This window comes from Phacochoerus africanus, chromosome 3, assembly GCF_016906955.1.
Source record: "Phacochoerus africanus isolate WHEZ1 chromosome 3, ROS_Pafr_v1, whole genome shotgun sequence".
NCBI classification, from domain to species: domain Eukaryota; kingdom Metazoa; phylum Chordata; class Mammalia; order Artiodactyla; family Suidae; genus Phacochoerus; species Phacochoerus africanus.
This window is the reverse complement of record NC_062546.1, coordinates 563288-585029: the sequence shown is the minus strand read 5'-3', so window position 1 is coordinate 585029 and position 21742 is coordinate 563288. Positions and strand designations below refer to the sequence as shown.

Genomic DNA, 21742 nt, shown 5'->3' with positions numbered 1-21742 from the left:
GCCAGACCCAGGGACAGCCAGCCGGCAGCTGAGTCTCTGCTGCCTCTCCCGCTCCTCACCCGCGGCGCCTGGCCCCACCCTCCAGCCCCTCGAGGGCTGAGGGGACTTCACATCACACGACCCCTACTCACTGGCGCTTTCGCTTTTATTGAGCAGCGTGGGGACACGGATCCCTTCACTTTGAGATCAGGAGGGTATGTCTCAGGTTCATGAGTGAAGCGCACAGCCTGCTCAGGTCTGAGCAGGAGGGGCAGGCCCGAGGGGAGGGACAGATGGGCCGGCTGAGCTGTTCGGCACCCTTGGGCTCCAAGGCCCCCCCCACTGCAGTCCACCCTTCACTGTGAGTAGAGCGCTCTCGCCCCTCAGGCCTTGGCCCTGCCTGGGAGCCGTGGGCCCACGCCAACCAGGAAGCCAGAAGTTTCCAAGGCCAAGGTCCGGGCCCTCCCAGGGCACCAGCACCAAACCTGTTGAGCTTGAGCCCATAAGACGGCCCAGGGGTGGAGCAGTGACCGCACCTGTCCTGTCTCCCCGCCCAGGGCATTCTCCCGCCCGCCAGCCCGGCCCCGCACACCACGGTTCCCAGGAAACAGAGAGCAATCCCTTCCAGCGGTCTGGGAACCGCCCAGAGCCAGGCGAGTCTAGCTCCAGCCCTCACTCTGGGCCCTCCCAGGACAGGACGGAGGCAGGTCGAGGCGCAGGCCTAAAGGCTCAGGCCAGACCCTCCCGCCCCCACTGTCCACCCAGACCAGGGAGATGGTGGCCTGTCCCCTCCGGCTCCCCCTGGGCTGCATCTGCCTATGGTGGCCCCCACCCATCCCTCTGGGAAGCACCCCCCCCAATTTCTCTACCTTTAGGAAGCACCCCCCCCCCCAATTTCTCTAACCTGGCACAGACTCTGTTCTCTAAGCAGTCCCTGGGGATTCATTTGTCTGCACCCAAGGGTCCCAGCCCTCTCGGTGCCATCCCATGGGTGAGACCTGCAGTTGTGATGCAGGGCCGACTGGCCCCTGCGGGGTCAGAGCAGACACTCCAGGAAACGATGAGCTGCAGGTGGCCTCTGCCCTCGGTCCCCTGGAGCACGGCTGCCAGGCGGGGCTCCCAGGATGGGGCAGCGGGACCCCTGATGGCAGACCGCCCCCCCCCCCCCCGCCCGTCCCGCCCTCCACTGTCCATCTCATGGTGACCAGAGCGGCAGTGTGAGCTGCCACCAACCGTGCAAGTCAAGCCAGCTCCACGCGTGGGGCCTCCTTGACGAGGCTGGAAATCAGCCCGTGGGAGCAGTCACACCCCGGACCCTGCGGCTTCCTTCCCCAGGAGGGTGGTCACCAGGTGCCCACACACCATGGCATCCATGCCCACCCACCCAGCACAGCCAGGCCAGCACCCAGACCCCTGGTCTGAGGCCCGCAGCCTCCCTGACCTTTGCCCCCCCCCCCCCCCCCCCCCCCCCCCGCCAACCTCCCAGGGGCCTGGCCCCGCCCCCCACCCCTCTCTCTGCCCCAGTGCCAGGGAGGCAGAAAGGGCTCTTCACGCATCTCTGTGGCCTCTGCCAGCTCCCGCCCATAGCCCAAAGGTCGCGCTGCCTCTGGCCCCTGTTCTGGGTGCCAAAACGCCCTGGGGTGGCGGCCCGGACCACACAGGGGCCAGCACTTCCTCCACCACCATCACCGGGCTGGCGGACCATACCGTCAGCTCCAGCGCCTGTTCTGGTCTGGGGCTGAGGAGGCCCAGGGGCCTGTGGCGGCGGCAGTGCCCAGCCTGTGCCCCGTGGGCCCCGTCCCCAGGTCAGCCTAGGCCCCAGCACCGCCACTTCTCAAGGCCACGGCGGGGCTGTGGAGAAGATTGGGAAGCCGGCCCTCCCGCCCCTGAGTCTGGGAGGGAGCGGCCGCGCTCGGGCGCTCAGGGCGACAGTCACCGGCAGGAGGCTTCTCCAGCCAGCATGTCCCCCCCCCGCCGAGGCCAGAGCAAACGGCCGAGAGCGCCGCTCACAACGGGCAGAGGACGCCAGCCCGTGCCCGCGTCTGAGCGCTGTCTGCATGTGTCATATGTGCGTGTCAGGGCGTGAGGCCCACGGCCAGAGGCCCCGCGGGCGGGCGCCAATGTGACTCGTGCGTGTCCACGGCAAACACTGTCCGGCGAGGGGCCCCCGAGCGGGCGCGCGGGTCACGTGAGGGCCGGGCGGCGGCGCCCGCCCACAGCGCCCAGCCTCCCCTGCAGCGCCGCGAAGGCGGGCCGCCTCTCCGGGCAGCTGCTCCAGCACTCCAGCATGAGCTAGTAGACCTCGGCCGGGCAGGCGGCGGGGCGCGGCAGGCGGTACCCTCGCGAGATCTGCTGCAGAGTCTCGTGGTTGCTCATTCCTGGGGCGGGGCCGGGGAGGGGCGGGGTCAGGGAGAGGGGCGGGGCCGGGCGGGGCGGCACCGCCTCCCGCCGCAAGGAGGGGTCACCGTGGAGCCCCGCCCCGCCCTGGCCAGACCCTGCCTTGAGGCCCTTCTGGGGTCAGCAACGCCCGCCCGGGACGGGGTGTGCCTCCTCCACTGGGCTGGCTCCCCCTTCCTCCCTCAGACCCCGCCTCAGTCTCCTCCCTCGGGCCGCCCCGAGACCCACCTTCGTAGGGACACTGGCCGTAGGTGAAGACCTCGTAGAGCAGGACCCCAAAGGACCAGACGTCCGACTTTGGGGAGTACACGCAGTAGTTGGCCGCCTCGGGCGCCGTCCACTTGACGGGGATCTTGGAGCGGCTGCTCGGGGAGTAGAAATCGTCCTGGGCAGAGGGGAGACCAGCGGCACAGTGGGCAGAGGGGCGCCCCCCAGCCCCACCGGCCGCTCGGCCGGCCAGCGGTCTGTGGCCAGAGCCCACACTGACCTTGAGCAGCCGGGCCAGGCCAAAGTCGGCCACCTTGCAGGCTAGGTCGTCGCCCACAAGCACATTCCTGGCTGCCAGGTCCCGGTGTACAATGCGCTGCTCCTCCAGGTAGCTCATGCCCTCAGCCACCTGGCAGCCAAAGGTCAGCAGGAGAGGCGGGCTCAGGGCCCGGCCTTCGGGGCCTGCAGGTGGGGCCGACAGTCAGGGGTCACGAGCGTCTGCCCCAGTCACTTCCCACTGTGCCTGGGTATCCTCTGCTCTCAGATGGGTGAGAACAGCGCCGCCCACCGAGGCTGTCATGGGTACCGTGTGGCCACTGGGGCAGTGGCCACTCAGGGCAGCCAGCTCACTGGCAGACCAGCCAGGGTCCCCAACCAGAGACAGAAAGGGGCCAACATGGGGAAGGGACAGGTGCGGCTGGGCTGGGTCCATGCTGACCTCACACAGGGCTGGTGACCCAGAAGAACAGGTGCCGCCCGGAATTGCGGTGCCCAGACCCGGCCTGACCTCGCAGGGGCCAGAGACCCCAGGGCCACCTGTGTCTCCCATCCAGCATCCAGGACAAAGGCCCAGAGCCCTGGTCAAGGCCCTGGCAGGAAGAGGGAGGTGGACGGCCGCAGAGACTCACTGCCTAGGAAGGCCCGCAGGCTGCCCTTGCGCATGAGCTCGGTGACAATGTACACGGGATCGCTTGCGGAGCACACCGCGTGCAGCCGGATGAGGCGCTCGTGCCTCAGGCTCTTGAGCGTCTGGATCTCCTGGGCCAGGTCAGCGAGCTTCATGTCAGCTGTGGGACAGGGCAGCACTCCAGGACCCGCCTCTGCCCGCTGGCCCACTGCCTCTGCCCGGGCTCTGGGGCCACACCCACCTGCTTTGATGACCTTGACAGCCACGGGCATGAAGCCAAGCCACAGGCCTTCCCACACCTCCCCGAAGTAGCCTCTGCCCAGCTTCCTCCGCAGAGTGAACTCAGAGCGTGGCCGCTCCCACTCGTCCCACTCGGGGGGCTTCTGCCGGGGGTTCGGGACACTCGGTGCCTTGGCCTGTTGCTGCTCCTGGGCAGCACTAGGCCCTCAACCCTGCGCCCCAGCACAGGCTCAACCCTCGCCTGGACGGGCAAGGGACCCAAGTGCCAACCTCTGGGGGCCTGGCTCTAATTGTTTCCGGACCTAAATGGCACCTTTGCCCCGACAGGCATCGGTCCACAAACACTCATTTCTGCCCCCGTCCAGGCTGTCATTAAGAGACCAGAAGAACCAGATGGCCGTGCGGCCCCTCGGCAGGTCAGCTCACCCAGGACCGTCACAGAGATACCGAGGCTCCCTCGAGGACAGGGTGGCACCGCCCCACCGGACAAGCATCTCCTCCCACAGCCTCCACGCTGCCTGGGGCTGCGCTGCGGTGGGCGCCTTCCCAGGCCCCCGCCCTGCCCTCCCTACTGCTCTACTGCAGAGCTGGGCGGGGCAGGCGGGCATCCTACAGGCCCCGGCCACCCCACCCCAGAGACAGAATGTAACACCAGGGCAGGGGCAGGGGCCCAACTGGGGTGGGGAGAAGGCCCTGGGACCCCTCGTGCTCCAGGCTTCATGGGGTCCCCGGCAGCTCCTAGGGTCAGGCTGGGCCAGCTGGTCACGTGCTGAGCAGTGCCTCAGGCTGGGCAAGCGGCAGCCTGGCAGGCGGGGTGGGGGGGCCCACCTGGGGCACGCAGGGCTGCAGCAGTGGGTTCTGGGTCCGCTTCCAGTTGGCCTTGTAATAAGCCAGCAGCTCCTCCAGGCTGGGGAAGAGCCGGTCCTTCTGCAGGTAGAGGCTGCCATCGGCTGCCGTGGAGACGCGGTAGTGGCAGACTCCGGTCTGGGCCCGGACTGGAAGGGTGCCGGGAGGGCGGTCACGTCCTGGCTGCAGCCTGCCAGGACCTTCCCGCCACCCCAGCCATGAGACCCACACAGCCCTCCTTGGGTCTGGCTCAGACCTGGCCTTGTGGCCTTGGATGGCCAGGCTGCGTGGACGAGGAGGGAGCTCAGGCTGCTGCAGGCCAGAGCTCAGCGAGGGGGCCCCTGGCGACAGCGGGCGCAGGGCACAGAGTAGGCACTGGCCGGTGCTGCGTGAATGAACCGGTCTGCGGGTTGGGGAGGGAGTGGTGGGGGGTGAAGGCAGTGAACGGGCAAGCTCAGGGTGGGTGAGCACACGGGCGGGTGATGCAGGGCGAAGAAGCCCACGCATGGGTAAACGAGTGTGTGCGTGGGCACACTTGCACGGGGACCCAGACCGTCAGGCCCCAGGTGGGCTGCGGGTTGGCATGGCCTGGAAAGCAACCCCCGGGCCAAGGGCAGTCCTCAGCGGGGGGCCGCCTACCTGACAGCGAGAAGTCCCCATGGCTGCTCTCGCTGGGCCGGATAAGGAAGGCCCCGGGCGCATTGGCGGGGGACAGGAGCAGCTGCTGGGCCTGGGTTCGGCTGATGCCGCTGAAGTACCAGCTGCAAAGGGCGGGCAGAGTGGTCCCCACACAGGCCCAGCCCCTGCCCACCGCTCCCACATGGGTCAGAGGCCCCAGACACCCGTGACGCCAAGGCCCGACAGTCTGTCAGGGCAGAGGAGCACCTGGCCCCCCACGCAGGAGCCCAGTCCGGAGTCTGCTTGCACCTGCCCCAGCCCCCAGGGCCCTGCCTCTGGAGTTGACGGGCCCATGTGGAGCTGACAGAGCCACTAGCAGTGACCTGTGTCGAGTGACTGTCCGCGCACCTCAGCCACAGTCTCAACCCGCCAAACTCCCCTGCCATGGGGAGCGGCCCCCCCAGGGCAGCCAGGACGTGGGGGCAGGGGGACCGGGGGCCAGCAGGCTGGGCACAGCCCGCATGCCTTGGGAAGCTGACAGGTGGGATGAGAGAAGCAGGCCTCGCCCTGGAGTGGCTGGGAGAGGCTGCGGAAAAGCCGGGGGAGGCCGAAGGCACAGCGTGTCTGCCTCTGCACCCACGAGGTGCTCTCTCCTGATGCCGAGAACCTGAGGCCTCCCTGGGGCTCCCAGGCACCCACTCCTCCGTCCGTGCAGGATTCCCAGGCACCAGGAGGTCGTACACCCGAGCTTGGGGCCGGGCAGGGTGGGGGCCTGCCCGGGGCTCCCCCACCTGACACCCCATCGGGCGGGGAGTCCACCTCAGTCAGACCGGGTGCGGCTCCCTGGTTCCGCGTCCTCGGAAGGAAAGCGGAAAGGCTCGTGGGCCCACTCCATTGCCTGCGTCTGCTCCCCGAGGCCCAGGTGGGGGAGCTGCACGCCTGAGTCAGCTTCCTGCCCTGAGCCTCCTGCTTCCTGGAACCTCCAGAGATGCAGTGGCCACCTGCCCCCCACCCACAGCCTCTCAGCTACCTTTTTTTTTTTTTCCTTTTGGCCACATGTGGAAGTTCCCAGACAAGGGATCAAATCAGAGCCACAGCAGTGACAATACTGGGTGCCTCACCACTAGGCCGCCAGGGAACTCCCCCAGCCAGCTTGACAGGAGGAACACGGGGACCTGGGAGCTGTTGGGGGTGGGCTCTCAGACCACTGGCGGGGGGCAGCATCAGCAGGGATCCTGGGGGACAAAGGGGGGGTGGGCTCTCAGACAACAAAGAAAATCAACAAAAGGGGGGCTCGGCCCCAAAAGACGGGACCAGGAAGGCAAAGCTGGGCAGGTGGGTGCTGCTGGAGCTTGGGGTGAGGGTGGTGGGGCCCGGCCCGGAGGCCCTGGGGAGCCATGGGGAGGGGCCAGAGTCAGCTGGGAGCTGGGCTGAGGCTGGCGGGAGAGGAAGCTGGAGACAGGAGGAGGCAGGGTGATGGGGACGTTTCTTCCGAGGCCTGAAGTACATGGAGAGGTGAGGTCGGGGTGGCCTAGGGGTCAGGACTCGGCACTTTCCCCACTGCAGCCTGGGCTCAACCCCGGGTCTGGGAACTGAGATCCCACGTCAAGCTGCCGCATGTCGCAGCAAAAAATAAAAAGAGAAGCTCGGCAGACACACGGGGAAGAGTCCAGGACGGTGATGACCTGAGTCCCCCAAAGTGAGACCTGGCTGGGTTGGCAGGCTCGGGGGAAGCCAATGCCCTTGAGGAGACTCTGATCTGGGAGGCACCGGGCCCTGCTTTCTGGGGCCCCCGGGCCACTGGGAAGGGGCCACAGGGACCTTGCCGGGACAGCAGTGCTTCCCCACCCCCATCCTCCCAGACCCGCTTTAGGGGGCGAGGGGCGGTGGGTGCCTTGAGACTAGAGGGGCCCCAGCAGCTCCTGAGCGACAAGGCCTCACTGTTGGGGCTGAGGGCTCCCCCCGACCTGGCCGGCCTGGGGACAGCCAGCTCGGTGTCTGGAGCTAATGACACAGGGAGTGTGGTCACCCTTCCACATCCAGCCCAAGCAAACAGTCAGAAGCTCTTCCTCCCGGGCGCCCCCCCCTGCCCCCCCCCCCCCGATCCTGCCAGCCGCCTCCACGAGGCCCGGTTTGGTGCAGGATCAGAGGCTCACGGCAGGGTGTGGCCTGCGCAGCGCTGTTCACCCACCAGCTTCTGGCCCCTTGTCAGCCAGCATGTCACCTCTGTGCAATGGGGCTGGGAAGCCGAGGGTTCCGAGCCCGCGCCCCATCCGCCCGAGGTCAGGGATCGCAAGGGCCACGACATCCAGGGGAAAGGCAGAGAGAGGCATGCCCAGCGCCTGGGTTGATCGCTAGAGACCCGCGTACCACGTCCACAGCCGCATGGCGGGGCCCTGCTCAGGGCCGGCACACAGCCGGGCCAGGAGGCGACACTGTCCTGCAGCCCCCGAGCTGAGCCGAGAGGTCGCCTCCTCCAAGGAGCCCCGCGGGCGAGGGCTCCCCTGCTGCTTCCCCCAAGATCGCAGGCTGGCAGGCAGCGAGCCAAGGGTCCTTGCCGACTCCTCTCCGCCTGGGGACTGTCCGACCCCAAGGGGCCTGTGCACCTGGGGATGGGCAGGCTCCCCACCGGTATCTTCCCCCTGACAATGCTCTTTGGAAGTGACCCCAAAGGCCAAGGCCACGCCTGCCGCATCCCGGGTCCAGGGCAGGAGGGGCAAGTCCAGCCTCTCAGTCACCACCTCACCCCCGCAGCACAGGATGGCCTCTCTGGAACCGCAGCCCAGACCCCCAGACCCCGGCCCTGCGAGCAACGACCACTCAGCAAACACTGCTTCAGGCCGGAGCTGCAGCCGCCACGCACCCTGCCCAGCTGACTGACGGGGGGGGGCTCGACCTCGCCACTCCTGCCAGTCACTGCCGCTGCCCAGTTAGCAGCATCAGGGCCAGGGCCTGGGTGCTTGCTGCCGGCCGGCGGGCCCTGCAGGACGGGCGCCCACACGCGGTCCCCAGACAACCCTGCACTTACTCCTGACTCCCCGCAGCCCGCGGTACTCACGGCTGGTCCGAGAGCGACTCGGGGGCGGCCTCCGCCACATATGCGATGGGCACCAGCCCGGTGCTGGGCCAGCCTGAGAGCCTGCGGGCCAAGACGTAGCCGCCCTCCTCCCTGAGGGCACAGAGCCTGTCCCCGCGGCGGACGCTCAGCTCCTCTGCGCTCCGCGCCCTGAAGTCGTACAGCGCCGTGAAGAGCCTCGCGGGCGCGGGGCCGCTGCGGGGCTCCGAGGCGGCGGCCTCCCCGGCCGCGGGCTCCGGCTCCACGTCGGCGTCGGGGTCCGGGAAGGGCGGCGCACCTGCCGGCCAGATCTTGTCCCAGAAGGAGGCCAGGAAGGTCAGGCGCTTCCTGAGGAAGGACTCCATGCCCTGCGGCGTCCCGGGCTCTGCGGGGGAGAGAGGGGACGCACGACGGGGCTCCGGGACCCCGACTAGGAGAAACTGGAGGGGCGGACGGCCAGCGCTGGAGCCTCGCTGCGAGGCGTCCCTGCTGGCTCGGGGGGTGGGGGGGGTGGGGGGTGGCAGTCGTTCCAGAGGCCCCCCCGACAAGGCGCGTACAGCCCCCGCCCGCCCCCTGCGGATGCTCAGACCCGCGCGGGGTGGCCCTCCAGCCCTGGCCTCACGACGGCCGCTCCTCTCCCAGACCTCCAGGGCGTCTCTCGGGCAGGACTGCTGCCCACCTGCCGCGGGCGGGTGGGGTGCTTGCGGCCCCAGGATGGGCGTGGCCCTAGGAGGGACCTGGGAGAGGGTTTCCCCAAACCGGCGTCGGGGCGGGGCCAAGGGGCGGGGCCTCGGCGGGTGGGGCCCTGGTGGGTGGGGCCTCTAGGGCGGCGGCGGCGACGTGGGAGGTCCCGGGGGGGAGGAGTTTGTCGAGGTCGCTCTCGCGGAGTGATCTCAAAAGACAGCTGTGAAGGTATTCCCCTTGGGGGAAACCGGAAGGGCGCTTTTGATCTGTTTTTGTTTTTTTTTTTTTACAACGGCAGGTGTATCTACAATTATCTCAAACTTGAAAGGTGAATTTAGAAAAAATTAGCGGAGGAGGGAGACATAGGAAAAAAAAAAAAAAACTGGCCCGAGACGGCAGAGGTCCAGGACGCGCCTGGACCAGAGGAGGGGAGCCTGCCCTGCCCCCACCCCTCTCTGTGGCTCGGCGGCAGGGCTGGGATGGGAGGCTAGCCCACCCCTGGACCTTCAGACAGCACCCACCTTTCCAAATAATCCAGCTCTTGCCCTCAGACCCCTAAATAAGCATAACGGCTAGAAGTACGGAGTTAGAGCCCATGGTGCCCACCCACTCCCTCCCAGGCCAGACCCCCGGGGCCCAGGCCTGGACCCAGGGGATAGGCTGGTGGGGGGGCTTAGGGGCAAAAGCCGAGTGAGGTCAGCGGGAGGGGTGGAGGCCCCCGTGCGGGGAGGTTCTGTCACCGAACAGACTGGGGGCGGGCCTCAGGGACAGGCGCCCTATCCTGGAAGGGTCCCCACCAATAACCTGCAAGGGAGAAGGGGGCGCCAGGGATGTCCTGAGGCTTGAGGAGATTTCCGGCTGGGGCAGAGGTCGTGATGCTTAGGTTCCCAGGGAAGGGAGCGAAACCTCTGGGCAGTTCTGTCCAAGCTGAGACCAGGGCGAGGGACGGGGCTGGTGACTCATCCGGGACAAGCGGTTTCTTCGGTCCGGGTCCTGGGCCTGGGGGGCGCGCCCCGCGCAATCTTCGCACCTTCCCGCAACCCTTCCAGCCTTCCAGTCCGGGGCCCGATCCCCACGCCCTGGCTCCCCGCCCACCCCGCCCCCTCCCCGCCCCCTCCCCTGGGCGGTCGGGGCGTCACAAAGTCCCCATGGCAACTCGCGGGGCGCCGGGCGGGAGGCTGGAACCGGCGGCTCCGCACGCACACACAGTCGGCCCGCACTGCTCCGCCGGCGCCGGGAGGCCGGGCAAGTGTGCGCGCGGAAAGTCTGGGCGCGCGGGGAGGCGGCCGGGGGGTGGAGGACGAGGGGGTTGTGGCGGAAGTGGGCGGGTTGAGGGGAAGTGGGTCTGAGGCCAGGGGTGTGTGTAGGGGGGGTCGGGGGTGGGGGTGGGGGGTGTAGGTGTGGACAGGCAGGCCAGGGGCCAGGGCAGGCGGCTTCTTCCCCGAGTTCCCCAGCGGCCCCTCTGCGGTTTTCCAGCTAGAGACTTGGGCCCTGGCGAGGCCTCTGAACTGAAGCCAGATCTGGAGCTACAGTTGCCTCTGGAGGCGGCATGAATCTGTCCCAGGCTCCAGCCAGCGCAGGACTTTGCCAGGAGTCCAGGGGTCTTGGTCTAGGTTGGCAACTCACCCCAGACACCCTCTCTGCAGTGCCCAGGGCCTGGTCCGCCGCCTCTGCCCCTGGAAGGTCAGGGCCTGGCCTTTGGGGAGGGAGACCGACTTGGGTCCCGAGCCCACTCTGCATCTTAACCGTGCAGCCTTGGACGGCTGCTCAGCCTCTCAGCTCCTGTTAGGGATTCTCCCACCCAGGTGAAGCCACTGGGTCTGTCTCACTGACCTGGAGGCCAGCTGGGACCGGGGACAGCAGCCAGGATGCTGGCCCCTTCTCCAAGGAGCCCCAGCCTTGTGGCCAGGGACTGGGGCCACAGCCGTGCCCAGCTGTGGGTTCACCAGGCATCGTTGGACATTCAGCTGGGAGCCCGCGTGGGAGAGGGTGCAGGAGGAGACTCGGGTTCTGGCGTCTGTGGCTGCGGCAAAGCCTGGACGGAGAGCAAGCTAGAGAGCTCTGTAGCCCGAGGCACCCCCTCTGTGAGGCAGGGTGCCAAGACCTCACCATTTGGGGCTTTGCTTGTGGAGTCAGCTCAGCAAGGGGCCCAAGGCCCCAGGACACAGCCGGGCCCGGGAACTGGCAGGATTATTCCCCTGGGTGAGGCTGGGGCCACCCACCTCCCTGAGCTCGGCTCTGCACCTCCAGAGAGGCAGGGAGGGCCTGCAGCACAGCGGTGTCCCCACGGGTTCGGGTGCTGCTCAGACAGGATCGCCCTGGGTCCTCCCAACTGCCCAGGGGAGCGGACGTGGCCTCACAGCTGCTCCGTGGGGGTTCCCCGTAGGGTGTTCTGGCCCAGAGCCCACGGTCACTGCCCTGCCTTGTGTCATCACAATCCATCAACAGAGTGTCACACCCTCATGTCCGCTTTGACCCAGATGGGCAGCCTGCCCACTTGGCCCTCCAGACAACCTCATTCCAGAAACCAGCCCTCACCCCAAACTCCTTCCCCGCCTCCCAGAGGGCCCGGCCGGGGGGGTGAGTGGGCCTGAAGTCACCCCCACACCAACGCTGCCCCAAGAGAGCCCCCCGGGTGGGCAGCAGAGGCCAGCCTGACTGTTGCAGCTCACGCCCCGCCCTCCATCCCCTGCTCCCAGACCATGAACTTCCAGGTATCAGGCCTGGGCCTGGACAACATGAAGCTGGACTGTCCCCCGTCCTTCCTGGACCAGGAGGAGGAGGCCGAGGAGGCCGAGGATCAGCAGCTGCTGGAGCCGGAGGCCTGGCGCACCTATGTGGAGCGGCGCAACGCTCTGCGCGAGTTCCTGACCTCGGACCTGAGCCCCCACCTGCTCAGGCGCCACCACGCCCGCATGGACCTCCTCCGCAAATGCTCCTACTACATCGAGATCCTCCCCAAGCACCTGGCTCTGGGCGACCAGAACCCGCTGGCGCTGCCCTCTGCCGTGTTCCAGCTCATCGACCCCTGGAAGTTCCAGCGCATGAAGAAGCTGGGCACCGCCCAGACCAAGATCCAGCTTCTGCTGCTCGGGGACCTGCTGGAGCAGCTGGACCACGGCCGCTCCGAGCTGGACGCCCTGCTGGAGTCGCCCGACCCGCGGCCCTTCCTGGCGGGCTGGGGGCTGGTGGAGCAGCGGCTGGCGGACCTGGCGGCCGTCATGGACAGCTTCCTCGCCATGATGGTGCCAGGGCGCCTGCATATCAAGCACCGCCTGGTGTCTGACGTTGGCGCCACCAAGGTCCCGCACATCCGGCTCATGCTGAGCACCAAGATGCCCGTCGTGTTCGACCGCAAGGCGTCGGTGGCCCACCAGGACTGGGTCAGCCTGCGCTGGTTTGTCACCATCCAGCCGGCCGCGGCGGAGCAGTTCGAGCTGCGCTTCAAGCTGCTGGACCCGCGGACCCAGCAGGAGCGGACGCAGTGCGGGGCCATCCCCGTGGCCGCCTGCACCGTCGCCGTCCGAAACCTGCTGCCCAACCGCTCCTACAGGTTCACCGTCAAGAGGGCGGAGAGCTACACGCTGGTCTACGAGCCCTGGCGGGACAGCCTCACCCTGCAGACCCGGCCAGGGCCTCCCGAAGGGCCCGCTCCCGGCCGGCTGGGCAAGCTCAGCCCACCCCTGCCCACACCTTCCGAGAGATGATTTTCTAATATTTATCCACTAATAAAGAGGAGTATAAATGCACACACACAATTAAAGAAACAAACCTGCTTACGTTCGAAAAGCAGCAGCAGCCACGTGAGTGTCTTTCCTGACGCAGCCCCAGGCCCCCCCACTCCTGCTCCCTTCTGCGGGGGGAGCCCCCGCTGGCCGCTCCAGGAGCCCAAAACCCTGGAGCGAGAAGTCTCAGCCCTGGCATGGGGCTGCCACCACCAGGTTGAGAGTGGCATCAAGGCTCTGCCCCCCACCCCCGGCCCGGGACCCCGTCACAGTGCCGCCTTGGGACCTGGCGCAGCCTCCGGCTCTCTTTCCTGCCCCCTAGCCTGGGGCTCCCGGGGGTAGGCTGGTACCCTGCGTCCCGCCCCAGCACTGCTGCCCTCAGCGTCACTGAGCCTGGGGCCCGAGGCCAGAAGGACATTCTATTTTTTGTTTTTTTAATGAAAATAAAAGTCTTGTCTTCTCCCCCAAAGAAGCGGAAGTTCATCTGCACCCCATCCCAAGGTGGGGGAGGGGGCTGGCAGGGAACCCTGCCTGGCAGGTTCCCCCCCCCACCCCCCCGACACAGGCCAGTGCACAGCTCCTGTCGGGGTCACCCCGCCCCCGCAGCCCATCACCCCGGGCCACCCTCCGCGGGGTCATGTGACCTCTGACTCGGCCAGCAGCGCCCCCCATGCACACGTCCCCTTCTGAGGTGAGGGGACCCGGCCTTCTCCCGCCCTGTTCGGGGCGGCCCCAGGTATGCGGGCTGTGGCCGAGGAGGACAGTCAGCTGGAGGGGGCCGGAGCCACCCCAGTACCCCGATAACCGCCTCTGTCACACCAGGCACCTTGCGGTGGCCTCCGAGAAGACAAGGCGTGTCTGGGGCAGGGTGGCCCTGAGCGGAGCCCCTCCCCCACCGAGAAGAGGTTTGGCGAGTGGGGACCCCAGCTGTGTCACAAAGGCCCAGCCCCACCCTCCCCAGCTCCAGACAGTGTCCTCAGCGGGGTTGGGGTGGCCTCAGCCAGGGCTCCCCTCCCAGGCCTCACCAGCCACCGACACACTCTCTGCTGCCTCCTGTCATCCGGGGGGGGGGGTCAAGCTGGACTGTCACACTCCATGTGGCCTCGGTGCCTTGGGGGCTCTCTCCCGGGCGTCCTGCCGGTGGAATCAGCCCGTGGTTCCTGAGGCCCAGGGCAGAGGCACGGAGCTTGCTCCACGGAACCAACCAGAGCAGTGGGCGGGTGGAGTGGGGTGGGGTTTGGGGAGGGGACAGGAGTGAGAGCTGGCTAGGGGCCAGAGATCAGGGTTGGTGCCGGGTCACAGGGACCCACCGAGACTGGCAGGCTGGGGTGAAGGTCCACCACGGGAGGCGCCCGAGGGTCCTGGGGCCTGGACCACTGGCTGGGGGACTCCTGGGACCCAGGTGGTGCTTCCCACCTCCCCGCCCCACCTGGCGCCCACACCAGGGGAGGCAGCTGCCCAGAGGCCGGCCCCTTGCACGGCGATGCCGCCGCAGGTGCTGGGCTGTGGGCAGCTCTGAAGCACCCTCCCGCCGAGGCCGTGGAGGCTGGGGCACGGGACGAGCTCTGACCATCCTCACCAAGCCTGATGCCCAGCCGGCTTCTTTGTTCCCGGCCCCGTCGCACCCTCAGCTGGAAAATGGAGGGGGCGCTGCCTCCCCCATGCTTCCCGCCCAGCATCTGGCGGCTACAGCAGGCTCTGGGCTCTTGGCAGCCGCAACAGCCACCTCACAACGCCGAGCAAGAGGCGCCACCCCGTCTTTGCACCCCCAGCCAGATCTCAAAACACCCACAGCGAGAAAAGACTCGTCATCCATCCCATAACCCCGAGTCCGAGGAAAGTGACAAACATTGGACTGTGGTTTGTCGCAAACAGCAGAATCAGATACGGACACCTCCCTCCCCACCCCCCAGGGTCCACTGCAAGGCCCCGGGGACTTGTTGGCAGCACCCCCACCCCTGGCTGTGGGGACAGTGGAGTTGCTCTGAGAGCTGTCTTCCAGGGTCAGAGCTGCCTGGGAAGGGCTGGGGTCAGGGCAGAGGTCACGATGCACCATGAGGGGCAGGTGACAGCCCTCGGCCCTGCAGAAACGTGCTCGTCTGGGCAGGCTGTCTCGAAGGCCCTGACCTGGGACCAGGCCTGAGGAGGCAAGGGGGCCGCAGGGCTCAGGGGGGAGCATGAGACGTGGCTCAAGGCAGCAGGGCAGAGAGCAGGCCCCCTTTTCCAGGAAGGCCTTCTCGCCTGGCGTTCGCGCCCTGGACCCTGTTCTGGTAAAAGACACTGGCCTTGGTTTACTTAAAAACAGGAATCCTGGGAGGTCCCGTTGCGGCTCAGCAGGTTAAGAACCCAACGTATTGTCCCCGAGGAAGCAGGCTGGGTCCCTGGCCTCGCTTAGGGGGGTAAGGAACTGGCGCTGCCATGCGCTGCCGCATCCGTCACAGATGCTGCCGGGATCTGGTGTTGCCGTGGCTGTGGCGCAGGCCCACAGATGCAGCTCTGATTTGACCCCTGGCCCAGGAACTTCCATGTGCCGCAGGTGTGGCCATAAAAAGAAAAGGTAATAATAATTTAAAAAATAAGATTAGATTAGCAATGGAAAGTATTTACAGGGCTAGCTCCCTGGAGCCTTTGAACAGGGAAGTCTACGAAATTGTTAAAATTTTAGAGTTCTCGTCTTTTTTTTTGTCTTTTTTTTGTCTTTTTTTTTTTGCTATTTCTTGGGCCGCTCCCGTGGCATATGGAGGTTCCCAGGCTAGGGCTCGAAACGTAGCTGCAGCTGCCAGCCTCTGCCACAGGCACAGCAACACGGGATCCAAGCCGTGTCTGTGACCTACACCACAGCTCACGGCAACGCCGGATCCTGTGTCCTCATGGTTCCTGGTTGGATTCGTTTCCCCTGCGCCACAATGGGAACTCCGTAGAGCGCTCTCATCTTAAACGATTATTCTAGTTGGTAGGCGGAAGCCCCACAAGGCTTCCAAATTCAATAACAGCCTCATTGGGAGTTTCCGTCATGGCTCTGTGGCTAACGAATCCGACTAAGAACCATGAGGTGGTGGGTTTGATCCCTGGCCCTGCTCAGTGGGTTAAGGATCAGGCATTGGTTGCCGTGAGCTGTGGTGTGGTTTGCAGACGTGGCTCAGGTCCCGCATTGCTGTGGCTCTGGTGGAGGCCAGCGGCTATAGCTCTGATTCGACCCCTAGCCTGGGAACCTCCATGTGCCGCAGGTGCGACCCTAAAAAGACAAAAAGACAAAAAAAAAAATAAAATAGCCTCATTGAAAGATTTGGTGTGAAGGCTAATGAAAGGGTAAACTATAAAACAGCCAGCCTTGAACTTCAGCCCCTCCTGGCCTCTGCCTCGTTCTCGGCTCCGAGGCCCTTGCACTCACAGGCACTGTCGGCTGATGGCCTTTAGCAACGGGACCACCCAAGGCTGTAGGTGACCCTGCTCAGAGCAGAGGCTCAGCTGAGGGCCTTTCAGAATTTCTCCAACCCAGGGAGCAGCCTCCAAGTGTTTGCACGTGAATCACGGACACAGGAGGCCACGGGTCAGCCTTAGCCCACCATAGCTGATGGCTGGAGCCTGATAGGAATGTGGGGCCCTCTGTCCGAAGCTAAAAGAGAGACAAAGAAACCCCACAGGTGAATAGAGTGTCCGTCTTTGGACGCCACCGAGGAAGCCACGCAGTTGCTTGAGGAATTGAAAGCTGCTGTCCTGGTGTTATAAATCTGGTCTTCACAGGACCAGCGCTGTGGCTCCGGAAAGAATCCAAAGCCCAGCAATCCTTCCCCCCCCCCCCCCCCCCCGAACTGCCCCTATTTATTCTAAGAGGCTTGTAAATTTGAGGAAAACAATTTTGGGCCCTCCCACAGCACATGGAAACTCCTGGACCAGGGATCGAACCTGTGCTACAGAAGTGACCTGAGCCACCACAGTGACCACGTCAGATTCCTAACCCACTCCACCCCAGGAGAACTCCCGAAAAACAAATTCTGGGGGAGTTCCCATCGTGGCTCAGTGGTTAATGAATCCGACTAGGACCCATGAGGTTGCGGGTTCAATCCCTGGCCTCGCTCAGCGGGTTAAGGATCCGGCGTTGCCGTGAGCTGTGGTGTAGGTCACAGACGCGGCTCGGATGCTGCGTTGCCGTGGCTCTGGCGTAGGCTGGCGGCTGCAGCTCCAATTCCTAGCCTTGGAACCTCCATATGCCGTGGGAGCGGCCCAAGACATGGCAAAAAAGACAAAAAAATAAAAAATAAAATAAAATAAAATTCTGGCCTTAAGGAAACAAAGTCATGCCATGAGGAGCTTGTCTTTCTCCGCCTGGGCCAAGGAAACGCCAAAGCTCTGTGGGGTCTCATCTAGGAAGCCTGAGCTCCACCGGCTTTTTGAAGTGCAGGAGTTGCTGCATTTTCATTAATTTGCAAAAGAGCTCTGTTTCATCGAGCTCTTTTTTATAGAAATGAAGCACTTCTATACATACTCAGATATAGAAAAGGCCAGGATGAATTTCAGGATCAGGTGACCTGCGAAATGCTCAGCACTGAATTACCCGGTATCACAGTTAAGCTTAAGCGTGTTGGTTTTCTTAATACAGCCCTGTCTCTGGAGTCATCAGCATTGAGCATGACACTTTTTTTTTGCCATGGCCTTGGCGTGCAGAGAAGTTCCAGGGCCTGGAGTTCCCATTGTGGCTCGATGGTGACGAACCCGACTGGTATCCAGGAGGACCCAGGGGCAATCCCTGCCCCTGCTCAGTGGGTTAAAGATCCAGCGTTGCCGTGAGCTGTGGTGTAGGTCGCAGACCCTGTTTGGATCCCGCGTTGCTGTGGCGGTGGCGTATGCCGGTAACTGCAGCTCCGATTCAACCCCTAGCCTGGGAACTTCCATATTCCACAGGTGCAGCCCTAAAAAGACAAAAAAGGAAAAAAGAAAAAAGAAGTTCCCAGGCCTGGGGTCAAACCCACCACAGCCGTGACAACACTGTTCCTTAACCTGCTGAGCCACTCGGGAACTCCTAAATACAATACTTTCACTGTATCTGTGTTTACTAGAAATCAAGAAGGATCATATTATTCCTGTTACAAAGTAAGTTTGTCAGCAAAAAAAAAAAAAAAAAACTCAGATGAAAATTTTAAGTAAATGAAATAGAGGTAAATGAGATTAGCAACTTTAAGGCAAACATTTTAGGGATAATTGTGTTTTGGAAATGTTTGCTGTAAGGATCCAGATTTTGGCACCTGAAATTATGCTACGTTAAATGCTGAGCCTCCATCCCCTATCTGGGTCATTTCAAATCGGAGAAAATACTGGAACGTTAATTGCTGGGTATGCGTAAGTTTACCTACCTTTTGTCGTCTTAGGGGAGCGAAACTGAAGCTGTTTGGGTTTATTAAACACATGCTCTGGGCCACATCGTGGAACAAGGTTCTGCTGTCAGAAAATGTCTATCTGGGAGTTCCCGTCGTGGCTCAGCGGTTCGTGAACCCGACTAGCATCTAGGAGGACGTGGGTTCGACCCCTGGCCTCGCTCCGTGGGTGAAGGATCCGGCGTTGCCGTGAGCTGTGGTGCAGGTCGCAGACGTGGCTCGGATCCCGTGTTGCTGTGGCTGTGGTGCAGGCCGGCGGCTACAGCTCTAATTGGACCCCTAGCCTGGGAAGCTCCACATGCTGTGGGAGCGGCCCTAAAAAGACAGAAAGGAAGGAAGGAAGGAAGGAAGGAAGGAAGGAAGGAAGGAAGGAAGGAAGGAAGGAAGGAAGGAAGGAAGGAAGGAAGGAAAGGAAGGAAGGAAGGAAGGAAGGAAGGAAGAAAATGCATATTTCTAGAGGCTCTAAGTCCACAGGCGTGTCGGTCAGGAAGGCTGTGGCGCAGGCCGCCCACAGTTGCCTCCTCCTGGGTTTTACTAGCGATTGAGGTTTAAGGTCAAGAACAATGTCTATGTAACTGACACGACTGAAACAGCAAGGGGGACACTGTCCAGGCGCGGGAACGGCGAGGCGAGTCTGCGGTGGAGGAGGGCGCGAGGAACGGCAGTGCGGGTGGCAAAGGGGGACGGCGGGTGGCAAAGGGGGCCCGCGGGTGGGGAAAGGGGGACGGCGGGTGGCAAAGGGGGCCCGCGCGGCGCGCTTGCCTTCGCGACGGCTGTTTCTGGGTGGAAGGGAAAGCGGGGGGCGCACAGCGAGCGGGGTTGCGGAAGTCTGTGGGGGACGAGCAGGGAGACAAGTCTCGTGCATGGTCAGGGTCGGCTAAGATAAGACTGAATTTAAGAAAACGGAAAAAAGAAGGATTTCCCTGGTGGCTCAGGAGGTTAAGGACCTGGCGTTGTCGCCGCTGTGGCTTGGGTTTGATTCCTGGCCAGGGAACTTCCAGGTGCCCCGGGCACCCCCGCTAAAAAGGGAAAATGAATGAAAGGCAATGAGGTACAAACCTTGACTTTAGTGCTCCAAGAGGACAGTTTTCTTTAAAAATCGGATGTTTTTGGTAAGAGATTTTGTGTTTCCTCGCATTTAAGGGACGCATCACACCTTTGGGAACTCGCGGTCACTGCGGTGAAATGAATGGGTGTCGTTCCACAGTGACTAGATCCTATGACCAGGCGCTTTAAAACCTGTTGATACTTTTGAAAAATTCCCAAAGAGCCCATTCTACATGAAGCTCATTTGACCTCTAACCTACGCTAAGCTCTTCCAGGGGGTCCCTGGAACCCTCGGAAACCGTTCTCTCTCCGTCTCCGAGAGGCAGCAAACCGACCGGGTTATTTCTACGCTGAATCACGTGGGAAGCGCGGCCCCGAGAGCAGTGATAAAATGTCTTACGGTACATGCCGGGAAGTGTCGCCGATACTCTAGAAATTATACGGAACTCCTGAGACTGGTGTCTCTTGGTAAGTGGCTCTGACCACAACTTTAGAAATTAAACTGCTGGAGGTCACAGCAGTAACGAGTTTGCCAACTGCATCGTAATCAGATTTTAACCACGCATTCCCAAGTCTTTCGTCGTTCAGAGGCAGTTACTAGTTCATGCCTATGTTTCTGCAAAAATGCCTATCTTCAAGGAGATCCATAGAGAGGACTCTTTGACAGATACAGGTTTCTGGTAGCGTTCAGATCATACTGCTAAAGTGGCTAAGAAATTCAAGAATTCTCATGGAACAACCTGACAGCTGTATTAGACGATTAACAGAAGATTAAGATCAAGGGTTAGTCACATAGGATGCAGCTAGTGTGTTGAAAGTATGGGTTATAATTTGGGGTTTTGTCTGAAATATTACTGGGTGTGTGGGTGTGTGTGTGTCTTTTTAGGGCCATACTCGCAGCATATGGAGGTTATAATTTGGGGTTTTGTCTGAAATATTGCTGGGTGTGTGTGTGTGTGTCTTTTTAGGGCCATACTCACAGCATATGGAGGTTCCCAGGCTAGGGGTTGAATCAGAGCTGTAGCCGCCGGCCTACACTACAGCCACAGCAACGCAGGATCCGAGCCGCGTCTGCGACCTGCACCACAGAGCTCATGGCAATGCCAGATCCTTAACCCACTGAGCGAGGCCTGGGATTGAATTCGTGTCCTCATGGATGGCAGCTAGATTCATTTTTGCTGAGCCACAACAGGAACTCCTGAAACATTGCTAGTTTTTAATCTGTGTTTCCTGAATGTAAGGAAAGCGTTCAGTCATACCTCTGTAAGCGGAATGGAACTGTACTTTCTCTCTACTTGATCCCTCCAGAATTTGGAAAGGTTCCAGGAGCTTTCTCACATGTATAAGGAAGGCTACCTCCTAACAGGCGCAAGAAATTGAAGGCATTTGGGGGACCTCAAGAAGAGAGGAACCCACCCCAATCTCTCACTCAAATCTTCAGAAATCTCAGGTGGAGTCTGTAATGCGGTCCTGGTATGAATTTCCTGGCCTCGAGGTTTTATTTTATTTTAATTTTAGGGCTACACTTGTGGCATATGGAAGTTCCCAGGCTAGGGGTCGAACTGGACCTCACAGCAATGCCAGATCCTTAACCCACTGAGCAAGGCCAGCGATCGAACCCGCAACCTCATGGTTCCCAGTCGGATTCGTTAACCGCTGCGCCGTGACGGGAACTCGGGGGGGGGGGGGTATTTATTTATTTCATTTTTGGCCACCCTATGCATGGCACATGGAGTTCCCAGGCCAGGGGTCAGATCAGAGACACAGTTCCAACCAACACCGCAGCTGTGGCAACGCAGGACCTTTTAGCCTACTGTGTTGGGCCAGGGATGGAACCTGCATCCTGGCGCTGCAGAGATGCACTGATCCTGATGGGCTTCTGGTTTTTGAGCGTGTTCTGCCAGTCACTGGAGGATAACAGCTGAGTCAGAAGGGCCTGCCCTCTCCCTGCCCCCAGTGGTACCCGGTACCGTCCAGTCCAAGCCCACGGGCACCAGCGCTCACAGGCTGTGGCTGAGTGACACACTGGCTCCTCTGTCACTTTGGAACTTCAGAGGAAGCCGCAGGTGCCAAGTCAGGGTCCTCACCCCCCTGGTCTGGGCGTCAGATGCGGGGCTTCCTGCTGGAAATGCCCCTTCCGTGCACGCCTTCTCTCGCAACACGGGGCTAACAAGCGCTCAGCCGCGACCCTCCAGCGCAGGCTCACCAGGGCCACGTCGCATCACACAGACAGGACACAGTTCTGGGGACAGCAGCATCCAGCCAGCTGCGCAGGCCAAACTCTAGAGACCTCACCTCCACTCTGAGGCCACGGTGACTGTCCCACTCTGGCCTCAGGCCCACTCCCACCCTCCACTGCCCACTCGCTGCGCGTGGTCTCTCCCGGCCGCCCAGGCCCTGACACCGGGTGGCCCCTCTGTGCGCTCCACCCCTGGAGAGGCTGTGCCAGTTTTGCCTGCAAGCAGTTAGAGCCGGCCCCGCTCACGTGGGCACAGCCCACCGCACACGGGGGAGGGAGGCTGGGACGGCCAACAGCTGGACCTCGGGGCAGCAGAAGGGCCCCAGGCGCCCAGACTGCTTGCTCCAGAGCAGGGGGAGAAGGCCAGCAGGCATGGTCACAGGGGGCTCAGCCCCACGTCACCAACCTGCTCACAGCTCTCATCAC

General features: G+C 63.0%; 2 protein-coding genes across 2 annotated transcripts; one reads left to right on the top strand and one right to left on the bottom strand.

Moving 5' to 3' along the window:
• Nucleotides 1-1220: 1220 nt before the first annotated feature.
• SRMS (src-related kinase lacking C-terminal regulatory tyrosine and N-terminal myristylation sites) lies at nucleotides 1221-8663 on the bottom strand. The gene is given in 9 exon segments (XM_047770534.1): nucleotides 1221-1257; nucleotides 1634-1735; nucleotides 2168-2357; nucleotides 2605-2761; nucleotides 2864-3045; nucleotides 3492-3873; nucleotides 4559-4725; nucleotides 5216-5337; nucleotides 8253-8663. Coding segments are annotated over 9 exon segments (1701 nt in total). The 5' UTR covers nucleotides 8615-8663.
• Nucleotides 8664-10427: 1764 nt separating this feature from the next.
• FNDC11 (fibronectin type III domain containing 11) lies at nucleotides 10428-12682 on the top strand. Its single transcript, XM_047770278.1, has one exon. The coding sequence runs from the start codon at nucleotides 11636-11638 to the stop codon at nucleotides 12638-12640; it is 1005 nt and encodes a 334-aa protein (XP_047626234.1). The 5' UTR covers nucleotides 10428-11635; the 3' UTR covers nucleotides 12641-12682.
• The last annotated feature ends 9060 nt before the right edge of the window (nucleotides 12683-21742 follow it).